Source organism: Pseudophryne corroboree, chromosome 8, assembly GCF_028390025.1.
Source record: "Pseudophryne corroboree isolate aPseCor3 chromosome 8, aPseCor3.hap2, whole genome shotgun sequence".
Taxonomy (NCBI): domain Eukaryota; kingdom Metazoa; phylum Chordata; class Amphibia; order Anura; family Myobatrachidae; genus Pseudophryne; species Pseudophryne corroboree.
In genome coordinates, this window is record NC_086451.1 from 35791827 (window position 1) to 35819382 (window position 27556).

General features: G+C 49.2%; 2 protein-coding genes across 2 annotated transcripts in view; one reads left to right on the forward strand and one right to left on the reverse strand.

Annotated features, from left to right (window-relative positions):
- The window catches only part of NPDC1 (neural proliferation, differentiation and control 1), a 221691-nt gene extending 196475 nt beyond the window's left edge, over window positions 1–25216 (reverse strand). The window contains exons 1-2 of the mRNA XM_063938483.1: window positions 25032–25216; window positions 24270–24430 (exon numbers count right to left, since the gene is read on the reverse strand). Coding sequence (XP_063794553.1) covers window positions 24270–24430; window positions 25032–25216 — 346 coding nt within the window. The remainder of the gene's footprint in view (window positions 1–24269; window positions 24431–25031) is intronic.
- On the forward strand, window positions 1249–17727 carry LOC134948331 (RING finger protein 44-like). Its single transcript, XM_063936253.1, has 2 exons — window positions 1249–1664; window positions 14647–17727. Exons 1-2 carry the CDS (start codon window positions 1595–1597, stop codon window positions 15276–15278), a joined length of 702 nt encoding a protein of 233 aa, XP_063792323.1. The 5' UTR covers window positions 1249–1594; the 3' UTR covers window positions 15279–17727.
- Window positions 25217–27556: the final 2340 nt, after the last annotated feature.

Genomic DNA, 27556 nt, shown 5'->3' on the forward strand with positions numbered 1-27556 from the left:
AAAGGTCCTCTACACTAAGGGAAACTAGACGGGTAGCGTCTACCCGTCTAGTTTCCTTCATAACTCCGCACAGCACCGGGGGGCACTGGCCAACAGTAGCGGCTATTGCCATGCGTGGCACCCTCCGGATGGCGGCGCCCCGGGCAAAAATCCCGTGTGCACGTAGCAAGATCAGCTACTGACCCATACTATCACTTAAGACTTTGCTTTGGAATACCCTCATTGTAGGGCATGTAGGGCACGTTTAGAACTGAGACATAATAATGATGATGATAAATAAGCCATGATAAAATAAAAAGGAATCGGATACCTGTTTTAAAGGATATGTAATAAAAATAAGTCTGAAATGACTTTTTAAGAGTTTGTGTGTACCCAACTCCTAACGGATTCCTTTTCTCTTTGCCAGTGGGTTTGGGTATGTGCATCCGCTGAAACCGATTAGTGACGCACCCTGACCAGTCCGCAGCAGGTTTGTCTTCTACACGCTGGATGCAGGGCTTCACTGCAGCTTCTGGTGACCCAAAACCAATCCTACACATCTTCCTCCTGATTCGAGGGAACATGAAGAAGTCGCAGGGGCCAAGTCAGGACTGTACGGCGGATGACCAAGCTCCTGGATGTGTTTACGGGCCAGACAATCCACCACTAATGGTTCTTCAGTCCCACGTCAGTAAAATGCATTTTAAACAAACAAAACAGGTGAAAAAAAAGCAGATGTGCAAAACTCAGCCGCACAAACACCTGCAGACTCCATGACGTCTCTCCACCAGACACCAAAGACAAAAAAACAAAACAAAAACTTAGAACAGAACATATTTTAAGTTTTTTTTTTTTTTTTTAGAAATACATGAAAATGCCAAAACCACTCTTACACAATCTCATTGTTCCCACAATTGTCATTTTCAATGTTATAAAAATGGTTTCTCTCTTGCCATTAATCTGACGCACAACCCGATTTTCCTCATTAGTGCACATTATAACATCAATTACCTTAAGGTGTACATTTTAGATAAAGGGAAAAAAATTGCAAGTTACTACAGTATTAATTGGAGCCTATGGATTAGTATGTTGCAGACTGATGAGAGATGATTTGGGATAGAGCTGTGATAGCAATGGGACAGAGATGAGACGTTACCATGAGGCATACCAGCCAACTGTCACTATTGCACACACACAGCCCCAACTTGCGGCCTCGCAGGGGGAGGTGCTTATGGGGTAGTGGGCGGGATTTATTGTAATGTTAGTAGTAATACTGTGTAAAGTATTTAGCAGCAATAGTCGGCACAATTCATGGGAATACAGATACTCAGTAGCTGCCCATGCCAGAAAGAAATATGGCCGCCTGAATGCAGGTCGGCCATCTTGCCATGGTATAACTGCCCAGCGCACAGTAGCATCAGTGGCATTTCTTCAGTTGAAGCTTTTGTGGCTGATGCTAGAGTCTGGCCTCTGGAAGGGCGAGCTAGTCTGTTTCGGCAACTAGTGTATTACTTCCAGCGTATTACCTGCGGTATCCTACTGTTCGGAGCACCATAAAATCTGTGTTTTTCTGGACTTTTTTTTATTTATTTTGTGTTTATTTTTGACATCGGAGATGAGCCGGAGAGAACTGAGGCGGCTCCTCGAGGACCAGAGGCGGTGGAGGAGCCGTCATGGAGATCCTGGTGAGTGAAATATTTGGGGGAGTGATTCCAATCTACTGTAAGGGGGAGATTTATCAGAGCTTGGAGAGAGATGAAGTACCAAACGATCAGCTTCTAACTGTCATTAAAAATGACAGGAGCTGACTGGCTGGTACTTTATCTCTCCCCACTTTACCTTTCTACACGCTGTGATAAATCTCCCCTATGTCCTCTCACCCTGTGTGGGATGCGGGTGGCAGTTGGAGTGAGCTGCACATCACCTATATGTCCTGCCTTATACTCTGGGTGCATTCATGAAAGCTTGGGGAGAGATATAAAAGGTCTATGTACTAAGACTTGGAGAGAGATAAAGGGGCCCATTTATCAATGAGTTTTAGCTATTTAAAATTCATTGTATATGATAAACGGTGCTCCAGCCAATCAGCTCCTGTCGTGTGTTTGAAAAATGACAGTTGGTAGCTGATTGGCTGGAGCACATTATCATATGCAATGGGTTAAAATAGCTAAAACTCATGATAGATGGCCCCAAAAAGATCTATGTACTAAGACTTGGACAGAGATAAAGTTGATGAAGATAAAGTACCAGCCAATCAGCTCCTAACTGTCATTTTTTAAACACAGCCTGTCACATGACAGATCACAGCTGATTGGCTGGTACTTTATCTCTCTCCAAGCACTGATACATCTCCCCCCATGTCACCTTACCCTGTGTGGCACGCGGGCGGCATTTGGAGATGTGGCCCCCATACATCAGCAATGAATTGGGACAATTTGGCATTTTGCAGATGAGTGTGTAACCTAAATCTATAATGTGTGGGGATCACATGTGGGGTTTATGGGAACAATCAGCAGATTTGCAGACCGCTTCTAGTATAATGATGAGCCTGTCCAGAGTCAGCGGATCTGTATTTACTAAGAATGATCTGCAGATCACTGACATATATCTGTACTGTATGGGCGCAGATTGGGGAATCTTCAGATCTACTTTACTCTGGCAAATAAAATGATTTACAGTCTCTATTATCTGTCATTGTGTTGTAGTGTGACAATCTTACATGTACAGCATTACCATACCTCCCAACTGTCCCGATTTTCGCGGGACAGTCCCGTTTTTTGGGGACTGTCCCGCTGTCCCACCCGCGGGCCACAGTGTCCCGCGGTGGGGGGGTCAGTTGGGAGACTCTGTCAATCGCTGCTCTGCTTAGCAGAGCAGCGGTGAATAGACGCTGTGCGCATAGCGTCTATTTACTGGAGACAGAGGGAGAGGGGACATGCCAGCGGCTCACAGAGCGCTGGGCATGCCCCCTCAGTGACGAAAACGGGGGGCGTGGCTCGAGATCGCGGGTCCTCCCGCGAAGCCACGCCCCCTTTTCGTAGGTCACGCCCCTTTTCGGGAGCGCGCGGCGAAGTATCAAAGTTGGGAGGTATGCATTACCAATGTGTATTACTTGTGGTGTTAGTTATTAATGGTTTACTCTACATGTATATAAAGCTACATACACCCGTCTTACTCTACTGTTCTGCCCTAAGCATGGGTCCAGTGTGTAAGTAACGCCCAGACGTGTCATATTGCTCCATCTCTTACACTGAGGACACGTTACAATAATGCACAATATGATTGTGTGTTGGGACTTTGCAATGCGCTGCTTTTACCATTTCCCACAATGTGTGTTCTGAGAGCAGCTACTGTACATGTCATTGTCACACGGTGTCCTCGGGATTGTAGTCTGCAGGTTACACATCTGTGTTATAGTGATGTCACAGTGATCTTTAGGGTGAGTTTCCCGCCATGATACTTGTCTTCAGGTGTTACGCAATTGTAATAAGAAGATGTCCTGAGAGTTCCAGCACTATGGGGGTGATTCATGTTTGTGCGCACATGCTTTAGGCTATGGAGCTGCTTATGTTACCAAGTGACGCTGCCGCCCTGAAAGAACAAGAGACGCATAAAGACGCAATCTCAAACTATTCACAACTGCGTACACATTCATAGCCTATACGCAGGAACGCGGAACACTGACTGTAAGGGCAGCCCTATGGCTACGCAGACTTGCCGCCATAATACCGACGTTGGCACCATGTTTATCTGCGTGCAGCAGAATGCAGATGCATGCCGCAAAAACAGCCATGATACTCCTGCGTTTTGCCGCCAGTTCCCATTACTCCCAAACGGTCCGCTCCTGTCAATCACTCTGTAAATAAGTCCTCACTGTGAGTGCGATTACATAGGTCCCTTGGTGCGTGCGCAGTGTGATCGCTGCACGTGCGCAGTCTGCAATGTTTCCTGAACATCGGTGAATGCGTGCAAACATGAATTCCCCCCTATATGTGTTCACAAAGGTGTCATCTCTGGGTAAGATGCTTATATGCATTTGTCAGCTTGTCAGAGCCGCGTGATCCGCCTGGGTGATATGAAGTTTCTCCATGAGCAATACCACAGCAGTGCCGTACGGGGGCCACGTTCTAGTGCTGTACAGGGGCCACGTGCTAGTGCTGTACAGGGGCCACGTCCTAGTGCTGTACAGGGGCCACGTGCTAGTGCTGTACAGGGGCCACATTCTAGTGCTGCACAGAGGCCACGTCCTAGTGCTGTACAGGGGCCACGTTCTAGTGCTGTACAGGGGCCACGTCCTAGTGCTGTACAGGGGCCACGTTCTAGTGCAGCGTAGGGGCCACGTTCTACTGCTGCACAGGGGCCACATTCTAGTGACGCACAGAGCCACGATTTAGTGCCGCAGAGGGGCCACATTCTAGTGCCACACAAGGGACACGTGCTAGTGCAGCACAGGGGCCACGTTCTAGTGCCGTACAGGGGTCACGTTCTAGTGCCGTACAGGGGTCACGTTCTAGTGCCGTACAGGGGTCACGTTCTAGTGCCGTACAGGGGTCACGTTCTAGTGCCGTACAGAGGCCACATCCTAGTGCTGTACAGGGGCCACGTCCTAGTGCCGTACAGGGGCCACGTTCTAGTGCCGTACAGGGGTCACGTTCTAGTGCCGTACAGGGGCCACGTGCTAGTGCTGTACAGGGGCCACGTTCTAGTGCCGTACAGGGGTCACGTTCTAGTGCCGTACAGGGGCCACGTCCTAGTGCTGTACAGGGGTCACGTCCTAGTGCTGTACAGGGGCCACGTTCTAGTGCTGTACAGGGGCCACGTCCTAGTGCTGTACAGGGGCCACATTCTAGTGCTGTACAGGGGCCACATTCTAGTGCAGCGTAGGGGCCACATTCTACTGCTGCACAGGGGCCACATTCTAGTGACGCACAGAGCCAGGTTTTAGTGCCGCAGAGGGGCCACATTCTAGTGCCACACAAGGGACACGTGCTAGTGCAGCACAGGGGCCACATTCTAGTGCTGTACAGGGGTCACGTTCTAGTGCTGTACAGGGGCCACGTTCTAGTGCTGTACAGGGGCCACGTTCTAGTGCTGTACAGGGGCCACGTGCTAGTGCTGTACAGGGGCCACATTCTAGTGCTGCACAGAGGCCACGTCCTAGTGCTGTACAGGGGCCACGTTCTAGTGCTGTACAGGGGCCACGTCCTAGTGCTGTACAGGGGCCACATTCTAGTGCAGCGTAGGGGCCACGTTCTACTGCTGCACAGGGGCCACATTCTAGTGACGCACAGAGCCACGATTTAGTGCCGCAGAGGGGCCACATTCTAGTGCCACACAAGGGACACGTGCTAGTGCAGCACAGGGGCCACGTTCTAGTGCCGTACAGGGGTCACGTTCTAGTGCCGTACAGGGGTCACGTTCTAGTGCTGTACAGGGGCCACGTCCTAGTGCTGTACAGGGGCCACGTCCTAGTGGTGTACAGGGGCCACGTTCTAGTGCCGTACAGGGGTCACGTTCTAGTGCTGTACAGGGGCCACGTGCTAGTGCTGTACAGGGGCCACGTCCTAGTGCTGTACAGGGGCCACGTCCTAGTGCTGTACAGGGGCCACGTTCTAGTGCCGTACAGGGGTCACGTTCTAGTGCTGTACAGGGGCCACGTCCTAGTGCTGTACAGGGGTCACGTCCTAGTGCTGTACAGGGGCCACGTTCTAATGCTGTACAGGGGCCACGTCCTAGTGCTGTACAGGGGCCACATTCTAGTGCAGCGTAGGGGCCACATTCTACTGCTGCACAGGGGCCACATTCTAGTGACGCACAGAGCCACGTTTTAGTGCCGCAGAGGGGCCACATTCTAGTGCCACACAAGGGACACGTGCTAGTGCAGCACAGGGGCCACATTCTAGTGCTGTACAGGGGTCACGTTCTAGTGCTGTACAGGGGCCACGTTCTAGTGCTTGCCAGAGCCGCGTGATCCACCAGGGTGATATGAAGTTTTTCCATGAGCAATACCACAGCAGTGCTGTACAGGGGCCACGTTCTAGTGTTGTACAGGGGTCACATTCTAGTGCTGTACAGGGGCCACGTGCTAGTTCTGTACAGGGGCCACGTGCTAGTGCTGTACAGGGGCCACGTGCTAGTGCTATACAGGGGCCACGTTCCAGTGCTGTACAGGGGCCACATCCTAGTGCTGTACAGGGGCCACGTTCTAGTGCTGTACAGGGGCCACATCCTAGTGCTGTACAGGGGAACATGTTCTAGTGCTGCACAGGGGCCACGTTCTAGTGTTGTACAGGGGTCACATTCTAGTGCTGTACAGGGGCCACGTGCTAGTTCTGTACAGGGGCCACGTGCTAGTGCTGTACAGGGGCCACGTGCTAGTGCTATACAGGGGCCACGTTCCAGTGCTGTACAGGGGCCACATCCTAGTGCTGTACAGGGGCCACGTTCTAGTGCTGTACAGGGGCCACATCCTAGTGCTGTACAGGGGCCACGTTCTAGTGCTGTACAGGGGAACATGTTCTAGTGCTGCACAGGGGCCACATTCTAGTGCTGTACAGGGGTCACCTCCTAGTGCTGTACAGGGGCCACGTCCTAGTGCTGTACAGGGGCCACGTTCTAGTGCTGTTCAGGGGCCACGTTCTAGTGCTGTACAGGGGCCACGTTCTAGTGCTGTACAGGGGCCACGTTCTAGTGCTGTACAGGGGCCACGTTCTAGTGCTGTACAGGGGCCACGTTCTAGTGCTGTACAGGGACCACTTTCTAGTGCTGTACAGGGGCCACATTCTAGTGCTGTACAGGGGCCACATTCTAGTGCTGTACAGGGGCCACATTCTAGTGCTGTACGGGGGCCACGTTCTAGTGTTGTACGGGGGCCACATTCTAGTGCTGTACAGGGGAACACATTCTAGTGCTGTACAGGGGCCACGTTCTAGTGCTGTACGGGGGCCACGTTCTAGTGCTGCACAGGGGCCACGTTCTGACACGTTGCAGAAGGCCTGAATAGCATCTGTAGCAGGTAAGTGACCCCTGAGTAATAAGAAGACAATACAACAATGCTGCATCTGAGGCGTCTGTATTGCCAGTTACTAAAGGATTGTTTTCACCTCTGTCTCTGAGAATTACATTACAAATACCCAAATCTGTCCTTCTATACATGTCAGCAGGGCCGGATTAACAATGGGGCGGATGGAGCTGCAGCTCCAGGCCCCCCACTGAAAATAGGCCCACAGGAATCCATGAAGCGCAGATAGTGTTGACAGAGGAAAAAAACTTTTCACCTGTCATCACAAGCATTCTCCCGTTTGCGTCCAGTTACAAGCAGGCAAAGGTTTGCCTATCCCCTCTCCAGCCGCTAGCATCGCTGCACAACCAACCCCGTGCACCAGGTCAGCGATAAGCTCCGCCCCCTTAGCCCGTCTGCAGCTGTACCTGGCTGTTCCTCTCACCAGTTCCCTCCACGATAAGCCCCGCCCCCAGACCGCAATTAGCTCCGCCCCCTTAGTCTGTCTGCAACTCTTCCTGTTCCTCTCACCTGTTCCCTCCACGATAAGCTCCTCCCCCAGACCGCAATTCGCTCCGCCCCCTTAGTCCGTCTGCAGCTCTACCTGTTCCTCTCACTAATTCCTCGCCCACAGCATCCAAAGCTGTCCCCACGGACCATTATAAGCTCCATCCCCTAGTTCTTCCGCTCCTGAGTTCCCATCACCTGAAGCTCCACCCCAGAGTCATGCTAAGCCCCTCCCCCTGGTCCATCCGCTCCTGAGTTCCACTTCACTTGAAGCACCATCCCCGGAAAATACTAAGCTCCGCCCCCTGGTCCTCCCGCTGATGAGAACCCCATCAGCCATTACTCGAAGCTTCGCCCACTGGACAGCGCGCACTCCGCGCAGCATTGTCTCCCTCTCCCTGCTTCATCTGAAGGCCTACTGCTTCTGCTGCCAGTCCTGTACTTTTTTTTTTTTTTTTTAAATGCCGCCAAACAGTGGTGTGGGGTGTACTGCAGCTGCTGATTGGCATCTTCAGCTGCTGTTGTCATTTACGCTCCACATCTAGAGGGGTATCTGGTGGCAGCATTATGGCAGCAGTGGTGTAACGATGGCAGAGCGAGCAGGGCATGTTGGGCGCTGGAGCCCAGGGCCAGCGCAAAGCATCAATCTGGGGTATGCAACGCCCGCAGACCTGTGAGCTCTAAAAGGAAGGGGCAGTCATTGGTCAGAGCAGCGGTCAGAAGGGAGCTGCTGAAATAGCGTAAGAAATGTGCCGGGACCTGGAGGAAGGGCAGCCGCTGACTGTGCTAGTGTTCTGACTCCTCAGACCCCCCCCCCCCCCCCCCCCGCCGTTGCCACGATGGAACCGCAGAAGGCTTTTAAGGAAGAGAGCGGAAGCTGCTACAGCCAGGTGTGGGGTAAGCAGAGAAGGTGTTTGAGTATAAGGGGCCAGCGTCTGCATTTATCGGGCCACCATATAGCCATCACCCACCTCCGATGTCCTGTACTCCATCCAGCCTGTCACACTCCCATCATCAGTACCACTCTGCCTGCCGTTCCACTTCTCATTATCCCATCCCTCATTTACTGCCTCACCTACACTCCTAAGATTAATTTCCTCATTCACTGTCACTCTCTAACTGCCACAGGTCTCTCTTTCTCTGTCTGTTCCTGGTCTCTCTCTCTCTTTCTGCTCCAGGTGTCTCTCCCTGCTCCGAGTGTTTCTTTCTCTCTGCTCCATGTGTCTCTCTCGCTGCTCTACGTCTCTTACTCTCTCTCTCTCTCTTTACTCCATGTGTCTCTCTCTGCACCAGGTGTCTCTGTCATTCGCTTCTCTCTGCGCCAAGTGTCTCTCTCTCTCTCTGGTCTAGGTGTCTCTCTCTCTCTCTGCTCCGTGTCTCTCTCTCTCTCTCTGCTTCAGGTGTCTCTCACTCTCTCTCTCTCTCTGCTCCAGGTGTCTCTTGCTCTTTCTCTCTCTGCTCCAGGTGTCTCTGTCTTTCTGCTCCATGTCTCTCTCTCTGCTCCAGGTGTCTCTCTCTCTGCTCCAGGTGTCTCTCTCTCTGCTCCAGGTGTCTCCTACTCTCTCTCTCTCTCTCTCTCTCTCTGGCCAAGGTGTCTCTAGCTCTCTGTTCCACGTCCCTCTCTCTGCTCTGCTCCAGGTGTCTCTCGCTCTCTCTCTGCTCCAGGTGTCTCTTCCTCTCTCTTTGCTCCAGATGTTTCTTGATCACTCTCTGCTCCAGGTTTCTCTCCGTCTGCTCCACATCTCTTGCTCTCTCTCTCTGCTCCAGGTGTCTCTCTTTCTCTCTCTCTCTCTCTGGCCCAGGTGTCTATAGATCTCTGCTCCACGCCTCTCTATCTGCTGCAGGTGTCTCTTCCTCTCCCTCTGCTCCACATCTCTTGCTCTTTCACTCTCTCTCTCTCTCTCTCTCTGATCCACAGCTCTCTTTCTCACTCTCCCTGCTCCACATCTCTCTCCGCTTCAGATGTCTCTTGTTCTCCCTCTCTGCTCCAGGTGTTTCTCTCTCTCTCTGCTCCAGGTGTCCCTTGCTTTTTCTCTGCCCTGGATGTCCCTCGCTTTCTCTCTGCTCCACGTCTCTCTGCTCCAGGTGTCTCTCACTCTCTCTCTACTCCAGGAGTCTCTCACTCTCTCTCTGCCTCAGTTGTCTCTCTCTCTCCATACCAGGAGTCTCTCACTCACTCTATGCACCAGGTGTCTCTTGCTCTTCCTTTGCTCCAGGTATCTCTTGCTCTCTCTCTCTCTCTGCCCCAAGTGTCTCTTGTTCTGCTCCACAGCTCTCACTTTCTCTGCTCCATGTCTCTCTCTCTCTCTCTCTGCTCCACATCTCTCTTTCTCTGCTTTACGTCTCTCTCTCTCTGTTCCATATCTCTCTCTGTTCCAGGTGTCTCTGACTCTCTTTCTGCCCCAGGTGTTTCTGACTCTCTCTCTCTGCCCCAGGTGTATCTGTCTCTCTCTGCCCCATGTGTCTCTCGCTCTCTCTCTGTCCCAGGCGTCTATCGCTCTCTCTCTGTCCTAGGTGTCTCTTGCTCTCTCCGTCCCATGCATCTTTGTTGCCCTCCCTTACTGGAGGTTCCTTGCTCTGTATGTCAGGGCTTTTAACAGGAATGACAATTGCTCTGTGTCCGGTGTGTGCATCCCAGTGCGATGTTCTGGGTACTATATAGTTGGCGCGGGCACCAATTTTTTATTTGCCCTGGGCGCCATCAACCCCAGTTATACCTCTGCATGGCAGTAAAGATAACTATTGACACACTCTTAGAGGATAGCAGAACATTTAAATGGACCATACCTATGGAGTGCAATGGAGTGTGCTCCTATAATAGGCATTTCTAGAAAAAGTTCTGTGTAAATTCTGCACGTTTTGGTGGTTGATAAATTTTCCTAACACAGGTAATAAAGAGAAGGTTCTGTGTTTAGAGGTAACACTGCTCCTTTGTACCTCCCTGTCTGTCTGTCTCTCTATAGATCTGCCTACAGCTTGATGTCTGATTTATCCCATTCCAGGGGTCCCTGCTGTGATGCTCTCTGTAATATATAGTGGTCACTGATGATCTCTGTAATATATGGTGGTCACTGATGATCTCTTTAATATACATGGTCACTACAATGATCTCTGTAATATACTGTGGTCACTGTAATGCTTTCTATAATATATGGTGGTCGCCAATGCTCTCTGTAATATACAGTGGTCAGTGATGCTCTCTGTATAATATGGTGGTCAATGATGCTCTCTGTAATATACGGTGGTCACTGATGCTCTCTGTATAATACGGTGGTAACTGATGCTCTCTGTAATATATGGTGATCTCTGATGCTCTCTGTATAATACGGTGGTCACTGATGCTCTCTGTACTATATAGTGGTCACTGATGCTCTCTGTATAATATGGTTGTCACTGATGCTCTCTGTAATATATGGTGATCACTGATGCTCCCTGTATAATACGGTGGTCACTGATGCTCTCTGTAATATACGGTGGTCACTGATGCTCTCTGTATAACATGGTTGTCACTGATGCTCTCTGTAATATACGGTGATCACTGATGCTCTCTGTATAATATGGTTGTCACTGATGCTCTCTGTAATATACGGTGATCACTGATGCTCTCTGTATAATATGGTGGTCACTGATGCTCTCTGTAATATACGGTGATCACTGATGCTCTCTGTATAACATGGTGGTCACTGATGCTCTCTGTAATATACGGTGGTCACTGATGCTCTCTGTAATATACGGTGGTCACTGATGCTCTCTGTATAATATGGTGGTCACTGATGCCCTCTGTAATATACGGTGATCACTGATGCTCTCTGTATAATATGGTGGTCACTGATGCCCTCTGTAATATACGGTGATCACTGATGCTCTCTGTATAATACGGTGGTCACTGATGCTCTCTGTAATATACGGTGATTACTGATGCTCTCTGTATAATACGGTGGTCACTGGTGCTCTCTGTAATATACGGTGGTCACTGATGCTCTCTGTAATATACGGTGGTCACTGATGCTCTCTGTATAATATGGTGGTCACTGATGCCCTCTGTAATATACGGTGATCACTGATGCTCTCTGTATAATATGGTGGTCACTGATGCCCTCTGTAATATACGGTGATCACTGATGCTCTCTGTATAATACGGTGGTCACTGATGCTCTCTGTAATATACGGTGATTACTGATGCTCTCTGTATAATACGGTGGTCACTGGTGCTCTCTGTAATATACTGTGATCACTGATGCTCTCTGTATAATTCGGTGGTCACTGATGCTCTCTGTAATATACGGTGATCACTGATGCTCTCTGTATAACATGGTGGTCACTGATGCTCTCTGTAATATACGGTGGTCACTGATGCTCTCTGTAATATCCGGTGGTCACTGATGCTCTCTGTAATATACGGTGGTCACTGATGCTTTCTGCATAATATGGTTGTCACTGATCTAATATACGGTGGTCACTGTGATGCTCTCTGTAATATACATGGTCACTGCAGTGCTCTCTGTAATATACATGGTCACTGCAATGCCCTCTAATATATGATGGTTACTGCAATGCTCTCTGTAATATACGGTGGTCACTGATGCTCTCTGTATAATACGGTGGTCACTGATGCTCTCTGTAATATACGGTGATTACTGATGCTCTCTGTATAATACGGTGGTCACTGGTGCTCTCTGTAATATACTGTGATCACTGATGCTCTCTGTATAATTCGGTGGTCACTGATGCTCTCTGTAATATACGGTGATCACTGATGCTCTCTGTATAATATGGTGGTCACTGATGCTCTCTGTAATATACGGTGATCACTGATGCTCTCTGTAATATACGGTGGTCACTGATGCTTTCTGCATAATATGGTTGTCACTGATGCCCTCTAATATACGGTGGTCACTGTGATGCTCTCTGTAATATACATGGTCACTGCAGTGCTCTCTGTAATATACATGGTCACTGCAGTGCTCTCTGTAATATACGTGGTCACTGCAATGCCCTCTAATATATGATGGTTACTGCAATGCTCTCTGTAATATACGGTGATCACTGATGCTCTCTGTATAATATGGTGATCACTGATGCTCTCTGTAATATACGGTGATCACTGATGCTCTCTGTAATATACGGTGGTCACTGATGCTTTCTGCATAATATGGTTGTCACTGATGCCCTCTAATATACGGTGGTCACTGTGATGCTCTCTGTAATATACATGGTCACTGCAATGCCCTCTAATATATGATGGTCACTGCAATGCTCTCTGTAATATATACGGTGGTCACTGATGCTCTGTAATATACGGTGGTCACTGCTGGGGATTTAATGAGTCTGCTGTTATGTGACAGTTGTGCTTGCTCTCCTGGTGCATAACTCACTTACGCAGCAGAAGAGCACAGCCGTACTTCACTGCTTCTTCTGTGTGATGGTCTCCTCAAAGGGCAAATGTAAATCAGTGCCCACCACTGATGCAAGTTGGCCATGCTGGGTACTCAGCTTCAAGGTGCATGATGGCAGTTGGAGGAAACCGCTGAACACATGGGGGCCTGGCCCTTATGAGCCCTACACACTGGCCGATATCACTGCACGATATGAACGATCTCGTTCATTAATGAACGAGATAATGTTCATATCGTGCAGTGTGGAGGCTCCAGCGATGAACGATGCGCGGCCCCGCGCTCGTTCATCGCTGGTGCCATGTCGGCTGTGCATGCAGACCAATATGGACGAGATCGTCCATATTTGCCTGCACTTCAATGGAGCCGCGTGACGGGGGGAGTGAAGAAACTTCACTCCCCCCGTCACTGACCCCCCCCCCCCCCCCCCGCCGCTGAGTCGCCTATCGACCGTATCTGCCGCCGGGCAGCTCGGCGGCGGATCGGCCAATGTGTAGGGCCCTTTAGGCCACTGAACGTCTTCATTAATAAAAGAAAAATACATGTAATCGGCCGGTGGTTGATGGCAAGCATGGGGGGGGGGGGGGGGGGGGGATAACGTATCCCCCGCTCCCCCCCTCCTTAATCAAGCTTTGCAGCGACACACAATAGGCCCTTCATGAATTTCAGCTCCAGGCCCATGTAGACATTAATCTGGCACTGCATGTCAGGTATACACTGTGGTTATGAATATTCCCACACGTCAGGCAACACAAACTAGCGGCCAGATCCAATCACATCCGAGCAGCTTGGCGTGAATCGCTGGCTGACATAGGCCATATAGTGCTGATCACCCTGCTTGAAATCAGGTTTACACGGTGTTTGCATTATTATGTAAATGAGACGACACCCTGCGCTTATACAAACTCTTCCTCCTGCTGCTAGGTCTGCTGTTATAGGAGGACGATAAAGCCCCCACATCTAATATAAAGCAGATATATAGCTGTCCTTTGTGCTGGGGAATATATATGTGTAATAAATATACAGTACGTATTGTCCATCAGGAACCTCTAGCTCTTTATGAGTATAGATAAGAATTGTTCTTATACGGCAAGCCGTCCTTCATACCCATATATTACTGCACTTATACTTCTATATTACAGCTGGTGCCCAGGAAGGTATCTTTCTCTATTCCCATAAAGAACTAGAGTCTCCTGATGAACTACATGTACTATAGTGGAATACAGAGACCGCTCCTTTCATCTCTGCCAATCACATCGTACAGTGGAAACTAAGGATCGCGTTACTACCTATATATCACACATATATATTCCCCAGCACTAAGGCCAGCTATAGTTTTGCTTATATATGCGTTTTCATTAAAGTTAGTGTCCAAACTAAAGGTACAGGTGCTGCTGGGATTTGTAGTTCCTTCGTATATGGGTCGCCTACAGTAGAGGAAGTCTGCTTATGTCAGCCAGTCATCTATGGTGGGAATGGAGCTGTTACAAGCGGTCAGATCACTGGTATAAGTGGAGTTGTTGGTCTTTGTGTCATTATTTTCATCCATATAGGAGCAGATAAAGGTTTAATAATGTTTGACTGAAATGTTTTTCTGTAAAGATAAGGTAGCAACCCTGTTATTCTGACAGAGCCACTTACACTGTAACACTACTATCAATGTTATATAAAATGTTACTGCTGTAACACAACTTATTGATTGACAATTGATTTGTTGATGTTATCTATAGCTACTTATTATGGGTAATATATGTTATATCTTTTCAGATGATGCTTTGGAGACCGTGTTTGAGGAGAGGCTGCGGTCCGAGCGGAGAGGAGAAAGAAGAGCTCGTCAGGACCAGAGACATCAGAGGGAGAACAGAGAGAGAAGCCGTTCTCCCCTTCCTGCTCCCGACGCCGCAGAGAGACCACGCCCAGATCATCTCCCTGGTCATCTTCATCTCATCTTTCATCAACCGGCAGAGAATGGGCAGGATCTCCCGGCCATGGTGGTGGAGCTCACTACGCAGAATCTCCCGGCTTTCCTGGTGGAGATCAGAATGCGGAATCTCACACCCATGATGATGGTGATCGGCGGACAGGATTTCCCACCCATGGAGGTAGAGATCAGCGGGCACAATCTTCCAGCCACGGTGACCGAGATCAACGAGCAGAATCTTCCCGTCATGGAGGTAGAGATCAGCGGCTTCCCATCTCACCATACCACAGAGGATGAAGCCACACAGGCGTGTGTGATCTGCTTGATGGAGTTTGGACATGGAGAACGGGTGACTGTCCTGCCCTGCAGCCACAAGTACCACACCAGCTGCATCTACCAGTGGACGGACACAAACCCCAGCTGTCCTGTGTGCCGGAGAGACTGCATCCCGAGGCCGGTCCTGTGGCGGATCTCCTGAGTACGGCAGGAAGATGAAGATCTACAGCACCGTACATTGTGTCATCTACCCCTGGTGAGTACAGTGGTTTGGAACCTTGCACAAGTGTTGGACCCATACTGTGCATGTGCAGCCTCCATTTCCCAATACGGATTTGTATCGCTGCCGTTGTTGGGGAGGGATGGGGCCAGGATCTCCATCTGAGGTCTGATATTTCCTGGTCTCTTTGTAGTAGATGTGGCGGTTGGCTTGCGTGACTTCATGGGTCATGCAGATGGCTGTTCGTGTCGTAGAAGAACCAATACTGCATCCTAGAATGCAGCTCAGATCGGTAATGCAAGCCGGAGGCGTGACGCCTCCTGCTGCATACCATATTAGTACCTCCAGCCTCATCTGAATCAGGCCGCTGTGCTCCTACAGGCCAGTGCCCATCTTATGTACAGCACTGGGGGGCATCCTTTGAGAAGGGTAGTCCTGCTTTTTGAGATGGAGCTTTCCTCTGGCTATGGAGCTCTGATGGGCAAATAGATGTTGAATCAGTTTTTCGCAGCCGCTGCTCCATTCGTCGGGTCTTTAGGTTTATGGGTTTTACATTGGATGGTGTTTTATGTTAGAAAATCACGGTTTGCGTTATCACGTATTTAGATTCGACATCTATTGTTTGGGGGTTCAGTCTGGCTGATGACGTATTGTCGGAGCTTGGTATTTGAATATGTCTGAGACTGTGGCAGGAGTACTGATACTTTGATTTGTGCTGTGTCGGAAGCTTGGTGGCCTGATATACAGATGTAGCCACATCTGTGCTAAACTAGCACTCTCAGCGTAGGCCAGGCATACCCGCGCTGCCGCATTTGCCGCTACCATACATGTGAATGGGGCGCATGAAAGATGCGTACATGCCCCGGACGCGCACATGGTCGTGCCTAACAAGGTGCGATCACGGTAAGATATAGCTACGGTGACTACATCTGTAATACCTACTTATAGGATATGAGGGTGACTGTAGAACAGAGGAGAAGTTGTGAGAATTATCAGAACTGGTATCAGGTTGTTAGCTAGACCCAGAGCAGGTGCGCGGAGAGTCTTACCCCACCGGTGGTCTTCTCCAGGGAACCCCACAAGGGGATTTGAGTTTCATTGTACCTGGCAGGCCGGACGCGACCCCCTGACTGAGTCTCCTGGGCTAGGACTATTGATACTGATGGATGAGGACTGAACTGTAGAAAACATCTGGAGACCACTATGGATTTGGCTTGGAGTTGGACAGCTGATGTATCACTGAAACTGAGAAAAGAATTGGTGCCCTGATTGGGCTAGAACTGGAATAATAACACTTGGCAATATCGGACTGAACTGGAGTGCTGACCAGGCTGGATCCGGAATGAAGACACTGGTAGTACAGAGCTGGTATCGGACTGAACTGGAGTGCTGATCGGGCTGGATCCGGAATGAAGACACTGGTAGTATAGAGATGGTATCGGACTGGACTGGAGTGCTGATCGGGCTGGAACTGGAATGATGACCCTGGTACTACTGAACTGGAATCGGACTGGAGAGGTACTAAGGACTGCAGGTTCTAAGGTATAACCTGTGAACACTGAGGAGCGCAGTTACAAGGCTCACCCACTGAGCTGTGTGACATATGGAATTGGCAACCTGCACATTGAGAGGCAGGAAGCATTATACCTCTGTGTACTATTGGCTGGATGTGTCAGCTGACCTAAAGGCTGAGCGGGACTGGACAGAGTCTGGTCAGTTGACAACAACCAAGATGGTGCTGCCTATGTTCCCGGCCCAGTGGGACTAGCGCCATGTGGCATGCCCCAACCCCACCACAGTCACGCACACCATGCTCCACAGCCCCTGCTGCCCCCGAGAACACTCCCATGGACATGAAGGTAGCACGCTACTGGAGCATCTGAGCCCTCCGAGCACACACAAGTGGCCGGACGGGTAAGAAACGTGGATTACCGTGGGACACACCACCAGCAGCCATGATATATATAATATTGCCTGGTTGAGTGATGGTGTTTTTTGTTTGATGTCGGGTTTGTTTTAATATTACCTCTCAGGTACTTCCTATGCATATGGTGTTTGGTAGGAGAACTCACAGGATAATGGAGGAAGTGCGGTGGTCCCTTAATTTCATTTGGCTGGCTAGGGAGATTCTTTGGTACCTTCTTTTGGGATATATATTTTTTTTTATCAGTTAAGAGGATATGAATCTGGGTTTTCCAGCCAGTTATACATCTGGCTCTCCAGTTTATTGCTGACATTGACGGATCCTCAGCTTTGGCCCCACATATTTTTATGTAAGAATGCGTGCAGTACCTGGGCCTGGAGATTGGGTGAGTGAGGGCTTTGATGTGGAATTTGCTTCTTGAGATTTTCCCTGTAATGGTGTCCCTGGAGTTAGGGGTGTGTGTTTGGAGAACCGGACAATGTATTCTGATGCAACAACATTAGGGTTGTGCTGGCTTTTAATGGGCAGAAAGAGTCCAACTTTTCCCACTGTTTCATGTTCTCATGAGTATTGCGTTATAGTACTTGTAGCTTTCATAATTTTACTCTGAGCGTGTGTTTGGGGTGAGAATGGCATCGTTACTGCACTTCCTTGCTTGGATGGGTGAAATTTTGTCTGACGGAACCAGTTGGTGAATGTGTTCTTCTTATGTGTGCCATGTGATATAGCTGACATGGAGGGTCTTGTTCATGGGTCTTGGGCTCCTGCTACATGTTCAGCTTTATGTTTTGCGTGAAGATCTGTGGGAGCATTGAGGTGGCAGTCAATTACTTTGAATCTAGCATTTGGTATTGTAAGGCTGCTGTTCTGGCAGCTCACGAAGGCAGTTTGTGGTGTATGTTCATCTTGGTCTGAGAGCTCTTTAGATTGGCCTTTGTCATGGCCTTCCATGGAGTGTTTTGGGTTGGGAGATTGCCGCTTCATTTGGAACAGCGGTTTCTCATTTGCTTTTGTCGCATGTTTGATTTGTGAGTGTGCAATGTTTCCTGACTGACCAGCTCAGTAGGTGACGTTGGGATTTTCATTGGAGCACCGTCCTGATCATAGACTTTATCCGGTGGTCTTGGAGGTGTCTTATTTGAAGCTCTGTCCAGATGTTGCGGGTACATGGTTGAGGCACACTGATGTATCACCAGTTACTCGCTAGCAATTAAGTTGTGTTTTGAACCTTTGCATCTTGGCACTGGGTCATTCGCCTGTCAACTGTGGATCACACTCGTTTCGCATTGGCACCACTATGGCTGACACTGCAGTGGGCTGGTCCATGGTCATAATCCAAGTGCTTGGCAGATGGAAGTTTGGTGTGTACAAGAGATACATCAGACTTCAGTCTGGCTCTTAATCCTTACTTGAGGACTAGCTACTCGCCACCTTTGGTGGGGGTCTCAAGGAATTTTTGTTTTACCACCAGTTCTTAACCCAGGCTTAAGCCGGCTGGTGGAAGTTTTATGTTTTTGCCTTGAGTCAAGTAAGGATCCCCCCTCACTCCCCTGTCCCTAAGTTAGGCCCCGCCCATTTAGTGCTGTTCATTAGTGGTTGTTGCTGTTTGCTTGGTTTGGTTTGTTGGTTTACCGGGTTCTGCGGTCAGTTGGTTTACCATACTGATAACTGGTCTGTATTCTTCCTGAAGGTCCTCATTATGGTGACTTTTTAATGGGTTTTGGGTCATTCACATGTGTTTTTGATTGTTTTGTCTAGTAGCGGTGTTGGCTTCGGATGGAGGAGGCTAGGCGTGGATACCAGTTTGGTCTAAGGGCACCACCGGACCAGGTGAGTCCTTGGCCTCTCTGGGGATGGTTTAGTGTCTCAAGGTGATAGTGATGGAGGCAGTTGGTCTTTCCTCTTGCAAGTTGTTCGGCAGAGATGAGGGCAAGTGGCCTCATCCTTTCAAATCTGTGTGAGTTGGCCCATTTCGTTTGTTATGTTCATAAGTTATTCCTGTAGCTAGGCCATTCTGCCCCTGCCACCATACCCAATTTTAAGCCAAAATTTAAAATCCCTTAAATAAAAATCTGACCCCTTTCTCTCCAATTCAGTTGTCGAGTCTTTATTTCTCATATATAGATTAAGTTTGTGCGAATGAAGTGTGGAGTGCATCAGCCGTTAATCACTGTTCTTCAGCGGCCATAGCTGTTTGATGCCGTGATTGAAACTAATAAAACTTTGACCTTAACTGGTAATTACATCGAGTGTTCATTATAGGAGGAATAAGAGGGGATGTGTTTAACTGTTATGGTTTTAGCTAAGACCCGTTTAAAGCCCATCAACTGATAGGCAGCTAATGTATATGGCACCACAAGGGCTGCATAGGGGTTACACATACAACACGTTACATGGGTACAGACTAATACAGACAAGCACATAACCTTACACATATACATAATTACTGTGACTAAGTGCCGGCTGGCTGATTGGTCTCCCTCTGTCCTATTACAGGCTACAGACATATCACACACGCGTCCATCTGGAGTTGACATTGTTTTTTGGGGGTAAGATGTGCTGAAAAGGGTGGGGGGGTCCTGGTGGTTATTTCACTGAACACATTACTCCTAGTGGGCAACAAGCAGCCCAGCAAATACCCCCTTAATTTAGAAACAATGTGATAATTGGATATTTATATTTGCTAATTAATTTATGCTATAATATATAACCAATTAATGCCAGAGGAGTATGTATTAATTTGTATACAGAGTTCAAATCTCAGAGTCCTGGGAAGGTATCATTGAATTGAAGGAGATGGATTGTACACTCCACAGGGGCGCAGTGCAGACGTTGCCAGCGGCAACCAATTGCAAGCTTCATCATGAGGGAAGAGTATAGTCCGGGTGGACACTGAGGGGGCAGTGAAAGCAATATGGTGGGGGAAGAGGGCACAGTGTACACATGATCGGTGACAATGGAGCCAGTTGTGTGGGTACAAGAGCCCCCCCCCCCATTATTTGTGCTGCCACTACCCACGTCTATGCATGCCATGCTCAGCAATGTGGTGGGCACCCCCAGTCATTATGTAAAGTTGGCACTGATTATAAATGAGGTAATGTTCTTGCACACATTAATGGGGATGCTGTTATTAATCTGGTACATTATTATGCTGCACTAGCAGTACTTACTATATATAGCAAGAGGCCCAGACCATGCACTCTCTAGTGGTTAGCCAAACCTCTGTGGTGACTGGCCACACGCCTAAACAAGGGCCCTATCACGGCATTCCCTGGTGGGCCCTTCATGCTCCAGTACAACACTGGTGGGGGCACCTACAACTTCGCTGCTCCTGGGCCCCCACCAGCCTTAATCCAGCTCTGCCCCCAACCAACAGATGACAGGTCCAAGATGGGCATCTTCTGCAGAGACCATCCCTGACCAGTTCCTCCAGCATAATCCCCTTCCTGGGTCAGAAGAATGGAAATGAAACCTGGAACCTGATATATCCGTTACACTATGTGACAGGAGAAACCTGTTTCAGTAGATGAAGCTCCTCCAGATTTTCACACCTCATGTTATATAATTAGTAGCTGCAGAACTTCTACTCCCCAATTAAAGAATAACTAGGGCAGGGGTGGCCAACCAGTCAGAGACAAAGAGCCAAGAAATCTTGTTAGGTACATCAAAGAGCCGACTTCGAGCAGAAGGCGCACTTGCAAAAATGGGGTGTGACCTTGTGCCTGCTAGGCCACGCCCCTGGTATAAAATACATTGAAAAAGCCAGATCCAACATAAAATACAATGATTAATTGAAAAAGCCAGATACAAATAATTGAAAAAGCCAGATCCGCATAAAATATATTGAAAAGCCAGATTCACATAATACACTTCAGTTCCCCCATGTGTCACACCAGCCAGCACCCACCTGTGTCACTCCAGCCAGCTCCCCCATGTGTATTTGGCTCCCTCAGTTCTCAGTCTACATAGTGCTGCTGCATGTCTGGCTGGAGTGCAGCGGTTTACAGATCTCTTGTGGTCACGTGACATGAGTGTTGGGAGCCACATTTGAATGAAGAAAGAGCCGCATGTGGCTCAAGAGCCACGCGTTGGCCACCACTGAACTAGGGGAACACGGGTGTACTGCGGAGATCAGACCTTTCTATTAGGTGTTATTTATATTATCCTGGATGCTGACACAATGGTAAATCCCACTACCCTAGTATAGATGATACAGAGTGACCTGGTAATGGTAGCAGGCTGAGGACACGCCGGCATTCACTATAGGACCTTACGGGTACGTCCTGCGCCATATTCTGTTTACTGTTTCCTACTTGGCTAAATCATCTTCTCATCTGCGTGGTGACTTCATGACTCTCTCGCTGCACTTCTGGGCCGCACCACCATAGAGACTCCGTGCGGGAGCCCAAAACCAGGAGCTCGGAGCAAATAAGGCAAAGCCGGGTAATTCCTCCCCCGGAGTCAGGCAGCTGTGGGAACCCCACAGGACAAAACTTGGGGGTGGCTGGCCAGGGAGCGACACACTGTGCCCCAGTCAAGTACCTCCCTTGCCAAACAGTATTTATGGACTTGGCCGAGACTTCGCTGAACACGTAAAGCTGGAGCATTCAACAAGCGGCCCTCCAGCTGCTGTGGAACTACACATCCCAGCATGCCCTGCTAGAGTCTTGCTACTAGGACATTCTAAAACTGCTGCAGGGCGTGGTGGGGTGTGTAGTTCTACAACATGTGGAGGGATAGCAGCACTAATATCTAGCAAAAGTACTATTAATGGATGGGCGGGGAGAATAAAACAAACAAACCAAAAATCACAACTATATAAAAAGGATTTCTAGAGCAAAAGGGAAATACAGTACTGCGGAACAAGAGAAGAAAAGGAAGGATTTTCTTCAGAAAGGCTGATCGATGTGTGGAGCCGTCTCCCAGCAGGCGTAGTGAGGACAGGTCAGGCAAAAAACTAGTGAGGTTAAAAAAAATAAGAAACCTAATACCACAAAAAAATACCAGTCCCAAAAACCCCCCAGGAGACTAGATGGAGCTGTAGGTTCTTTTCTCCTGGCACATCCTGTGTTCCCATATACTGCCAGACCTCGGCCTGTATACTCAGTTCATTAGGAGTTGTGTTTGACCTGTCCTAGCTGCGCCCAGTTGTGATTGGACGTTGGATTGTTCTGCCATTGTTACCCTGCTGTGACTCTGTGACCAGACCTCCTAGGTGTGTGGAGACTGCCTGTATCACCTGCTCACCTGTGTTCCTGGCACAGGGAGCAGGGAACCCGCCCAGGTGTCCCGACTCTTTTCATGCCCTACAGAGCGATTAATCACCTCATGAATACTCCGTCCTCCATCCTGCATTACCCCAAGGCTCTGATCTATAGAAAGCAGACGGCCATCCCTTATCCAGAACAAGCAGCCATTAGCGAGGCCTGGGGCTATGGACTGTGGTCAGGGCCGTATTAAGCATGGTGGGGGCCCCGGGCAATGAAGTTGTGGGGGCCCCCACTACAGTAGATGACAGACCCCTGAGCCCCCCCTTACACACACATATACACACACATACACCCATGCTGCACACAACACACACACACACACACACAACACACACAGACATACACACACACACATATGCGCACACGTTACCTGTCCGTCCGGCGGTGCAGCGGATGCCGGAGTTAGGCCCCCCACACCAAGGAGCGTAGTAGTCTCCCCCCTCCCGGCGGCTCAGCTATTCATTAACAGCGCTGCCGAGGAGGTGTTCCTTGCAAAGCATATAATAGTCTCGCGGGATGCTGCATTGAAATCTGGGAGGGGGGAGACTGCTACGCTCCTGGGTGTGAGGGCCCCGGGACGACCGCCCCTTTCGCCCCTCCCTTAATCCGGCCCTGACTGTGGTTCTTCTCACTAGACACACCCAGTTCTTTCTAAACGGGGCCATGATGTTAGAAAATAATTACAGCTGCTCAAACCCATTATGCACAATGGAGATATAATATCTGCAATTATTTTGCAATATCGCTAGAGGAAAAATGCTCTATTGTTAGGGTCTCCTGCTCTGTGCTGCCACGTCGTCATGGCAACCGGGAGACAAGTGCTAGCGGAGTAACCTGAGCGTAGCTGATACTCCGGTTCGGGTCTTTTGCTGTGCAGTGGTTACAGGCTCTGTGCACGGCAGGGGATCCGGTGCTGGTTTTTGTGCTCACAGTCTGTGAGGTCTGAGTGGGGCGTGGACAGCACCTGCTATATAAACCCTCTTCTCAGGTTAGGCAGATGCTGCTGAATCTTTGTTGGTTAGTCAGTTCCTGAAAGCTAGCTAGTACTGTGTAAACTTTGTATTTGTTTGTTGCTTACTGCAAATAGGCCTTGGGATTTGGTATTACACTCTGCCAATCCAGACCTAGCAGTAAGACTGGAGTCAGTCGTTTAACCTGCTGGGGTTCTTTTGCTACTCTGTGAACCTAGCAAGATTGCGGCTGTATTCTCAGACTTGCCTGCCAAAATCCTTTCTCACTGTGCAAGGTGTTCAGGTGTCAGTTTAGTGGCAGTAAGCTGAACCAGTGCATTGCAAGTGAGGACTAGGATTGTGGAGACTCTCCTTGTGTCTATTATTCCATCTCTGACCAAGGAGTTTACTGCCACACCCGTTGGTAACCCTTTAGGGTTTTGCTGTTGCCCTTAGCAACAGCATTTCGGGTTCTCTACGTATTAAATCACAACATCTCGCTTCTTTCCTTCTGAGCATTCCTAATACTAGGGAGACACCCAGTTTCTTAGCCTTTGGGCTTCTCTGTTCACTTTGTGTTTATTTTGTTACCCTATCACCTTCTATGTATGTAATGTCATATTCCCCAGTCTGTCTGTGAGTTCATTTGTTTTGCATCCCTCTCCGTTCAGACACCAGTACATTCCTGCTGGCACTGGTGTGCATAACATCTATATAAGAGGTACAGTAGGCAAATGAAGCATTTCCCGCTGTAGAACTAAAAGTGCCACACTAACAAGAGGGCAGCAATTTCTATAGGAGTACCGTACAGAGTATTGAATTGAATTACCTTGATTAAACTTTTCCAGGAGATAGTTGGCAGTGACCCAGCAGAAAAGCCCCTCATCCTGACCCGACAGGATCTTGGCCCCTCGGAAACTGAAAGGATAGGACTGCAGCGTGGAGGCGACGGCTTCCAGAACCTGATCAGATGCACTAGGATTGGTCCAGCTGCAAACAGAGGAGACCAGTACATTATCCTGCTACGGACGCTCTGTTTACATTTCCTATTCTAAAGCGCAACGGAATATGCTGGCGCTATAGGAGTAAATGTTAATGAATGTAAAAAATTGTTCAAAGTGGAGTGTGCTAATGCACAGACTCCATGTTGCTGCACCTCGACGGAAGCATCATTCCCTATACCAAGATGGCCGCTGAGGCAACTACTGAGCCTGTGTGGAGCCATCTTGAGACTGTGTGAGACCCTGTGAGAATTGCCACAGTGGGAGACAGAGTAGTCTTCCACTTAGCTGATGTGAGACCAGTGTTACCTGCTGATATCACAGTGTTCCAGCATCCTGCACCTCTACCCTGTACCTACAGTACATACACTCACCAGCTGGGGCGCTGTGTGACACCCTGCTCAGCTCATGTTCTTCTCCATCTAACTGTGTGTATAACAGTGAGTACCGCTGTCACTGCTTTATCTTCAATAAAACCATTCCACTGGTTAAGTAACTGGGCTGTTCGTAGTGGTCAGCCATCTGCTGGTGTGTACAGAAACTCTACTACTTCCTCAGCCTGTATATACATAAATCCAAATGTCCCGCACAGTCCAACAGGTTTCACTGGATATAGGAAAAAGACATTCGCTACATTGTGTCGGCTGCAACCAGAGACGTTTTCATGCATAAACTGGAACTGGAAATCTAGACCATATTCATAGGGCATTAATCTGGCCACAAAGCTAACAATCCGACCAATGTGCAAAAGCTCTACCGCTCGGAACCATTTCATTGTACAAACTACAACCAAACTCAGAGCAGCTGAGGAGACATTAATCATTTGTGACCCCACCTGGCCAGACCAACACTTCCTGTCTATGCTCAGCCGTACCCATTGTATGGAATACTGTAATCACTGATGCAATCTTTCCCGATACTACCACAGACAAACACTCTAACAAATCACACTACATCTGTTATTCATCTTCTAAATAATATGTGCAGAATTATATAATAAAGGCTAATAATCTGGGAGATTGGGCACTAATGTGTGGGACTGGTATTTATGCATTAACATCTCATAGGGACTATTAGTAAACATGTGAAGGCTCATTGATAAGGGCTAGAGGCTGAGGATACCTTCATTTTAGACAGTGTTCCTGTACCTGAGGAAGGTGCTATAACCGCTCCACTGAAACGCGTAACAGAACACTACAGCTTGGCTGATCTACCACTGCGGACATGAGAGGCTGCCGATACTCTGTCACACCGCTAAGGGGTTCAATTCTTCAGCTTCCATAAGAACCTAAATCTTTCCTAATGGACAACAGCGATACCATGGGGTATATATTTGGAGCGGCGCTTCTCAGCAGGTCTGACCTCAAAATCAGTGGCGTAACTACTGCCCCTGCAGCCCTCGTGGTGGCTTGGAGGTGCAGGGCTGCGGGGGACGCCGCCACTGATTTAGAGCAGATTGGCATGTGGACGAGCCGTCCGCATGTCAATCTGCTGTCTCCTATCCCTCCTTCCCTCCGCTGCTGTGAAGGAGGGACATGGAGGGCACAGCGCGCGCCTCTCCTGTGTCCCTCCTGCGTCTACGGCGGGTCTATTAAATGAAGTGCCCGTTCGTGAGCTCTGATTGGCTCACGAACCGGCACTTCATTTAATAGACCCGCCGGAGAGACACAGGAGAGGCGCGCGCTGTGCCCTCCGTGTCCCTCCTTCACAGTAGCGGGGGAGCAGGGGGTGGGGGTTAGAGTTGTACCTGCCGCTGGGGGAGCATATCTGGCACTGGGGGAGGGGGAACATATTTGGCACTTGGGGGGGGGCATATGTGGCACTGAGTGGGCATATGTGGCACTGGGGGCATGTGTGTACCTGGCACTGTGGGAGAATATCTGGCACTGGGGGCATATGTGGCACTGGGAGCACAGCCCTAGCAACAAGCATTACCCCCTAGCAACGAGCATGACACCCAGTGCATGAAACCCCTGGCCACGAGCATGACACCCAGTGCATGAAACCCCTGGCCACGAGCATGACACCCAGTGCATGAAACCCCTGGCAACGAGCATGACACCCTGAGCATGAAAACCCCTGGCACCGTGCATGGAACCAAGAGCATGAAACCCCTGGCACCGTGCAGGTAATTTAAAAGTAATTAGAAGCCTTACTGTAGGACTTAATGTGTAATGGGTAGCAAACTGAGGCCCAGATTTATCAAGCCTTGGAGAGTGATAAATTGCACGGTGATAAAGTACCAGTCAATAATAAGAATTTACTTACCGATAATTCTATTTCTCGGAGTCCGTAGTGGATGCTGGGGTTCCTGAAAGGACCATGGGGGATAGCGGCTCCGCAGGAGACAGGGCACAAAAAGTAAAGCTTTCCGATCAGGTGGTGTGCACTGGCTCCTCCCCCTATGACCCTCCTCCAAGCCTCAGTTAGGTACTGTGCCCGGACGAGCGTACACAATAAGGGAGGAATTTTGAATCCCGGGTAAGACTCATACCAGCCACACCAATCACACCGTACAACTTGTGATCAAACCCAGTTAACAGTATGATAACAGAGGAGCCTCTGAAAGATGGCTTCCTAAACAATAACCCGAATTAGTTAACAATAACTATGTACAATTATTGCAGATAATCCGCACTTGGGATGGGCGCCCAGCATCCACTACGGACTCCGAGAAATAGAATTATCGGTAAGTAAATTCTTATTTTCTCTATCGTCCTCGTGGATGCTGGGGTTCCTGAAAGGACCATGGGGATTATACCAAAGCTCCCAAACGGGCGGGAGAGTGCGGATGACTCTGCAGCACCGAATGAGAGAACTCCAGGTCCTCCTTAGCCAGAGTATCAAATTTGTAAAATTTTACAAACGTGTTCTCCCCTGACCACGTAGCTGCTCGGCAAAGTTGTAATGCCGAGACCCCTCGGGCAGCCGCCCAAGATGAGCCCACCTTCCTTGTGGAGTGGGCCTTTACAGATTTAGGCTGTGGCAGGCCTGCCACAGAATGTGCAAGTTGGATTGTGCTACAGATCCAACGAGCAATCGTCTGCTTAGACGCAGGAGCACCCATCTTGTTGGGTGCATACAATATAAACAACGAGTCAGATTTTCTGACTCC

Bases quoted from the DNA above. Each gene is read 5' to 3' on its own strand.
- LOC134948331 (XM_063936253.1), top strand. From the start codon at position 1,595: ATGAGCCGGAGAGAACTGAGGCGGCTCCTCGAGGACCAGAGGCGGTGG. The intron at 1,665-14,646 runs GTGAGTGAAATA...ATATCTTTTCAG, and splicing joins GAGCCGTCATGGAGATCCTG to ATGATGCTTTGGAGACCGTG.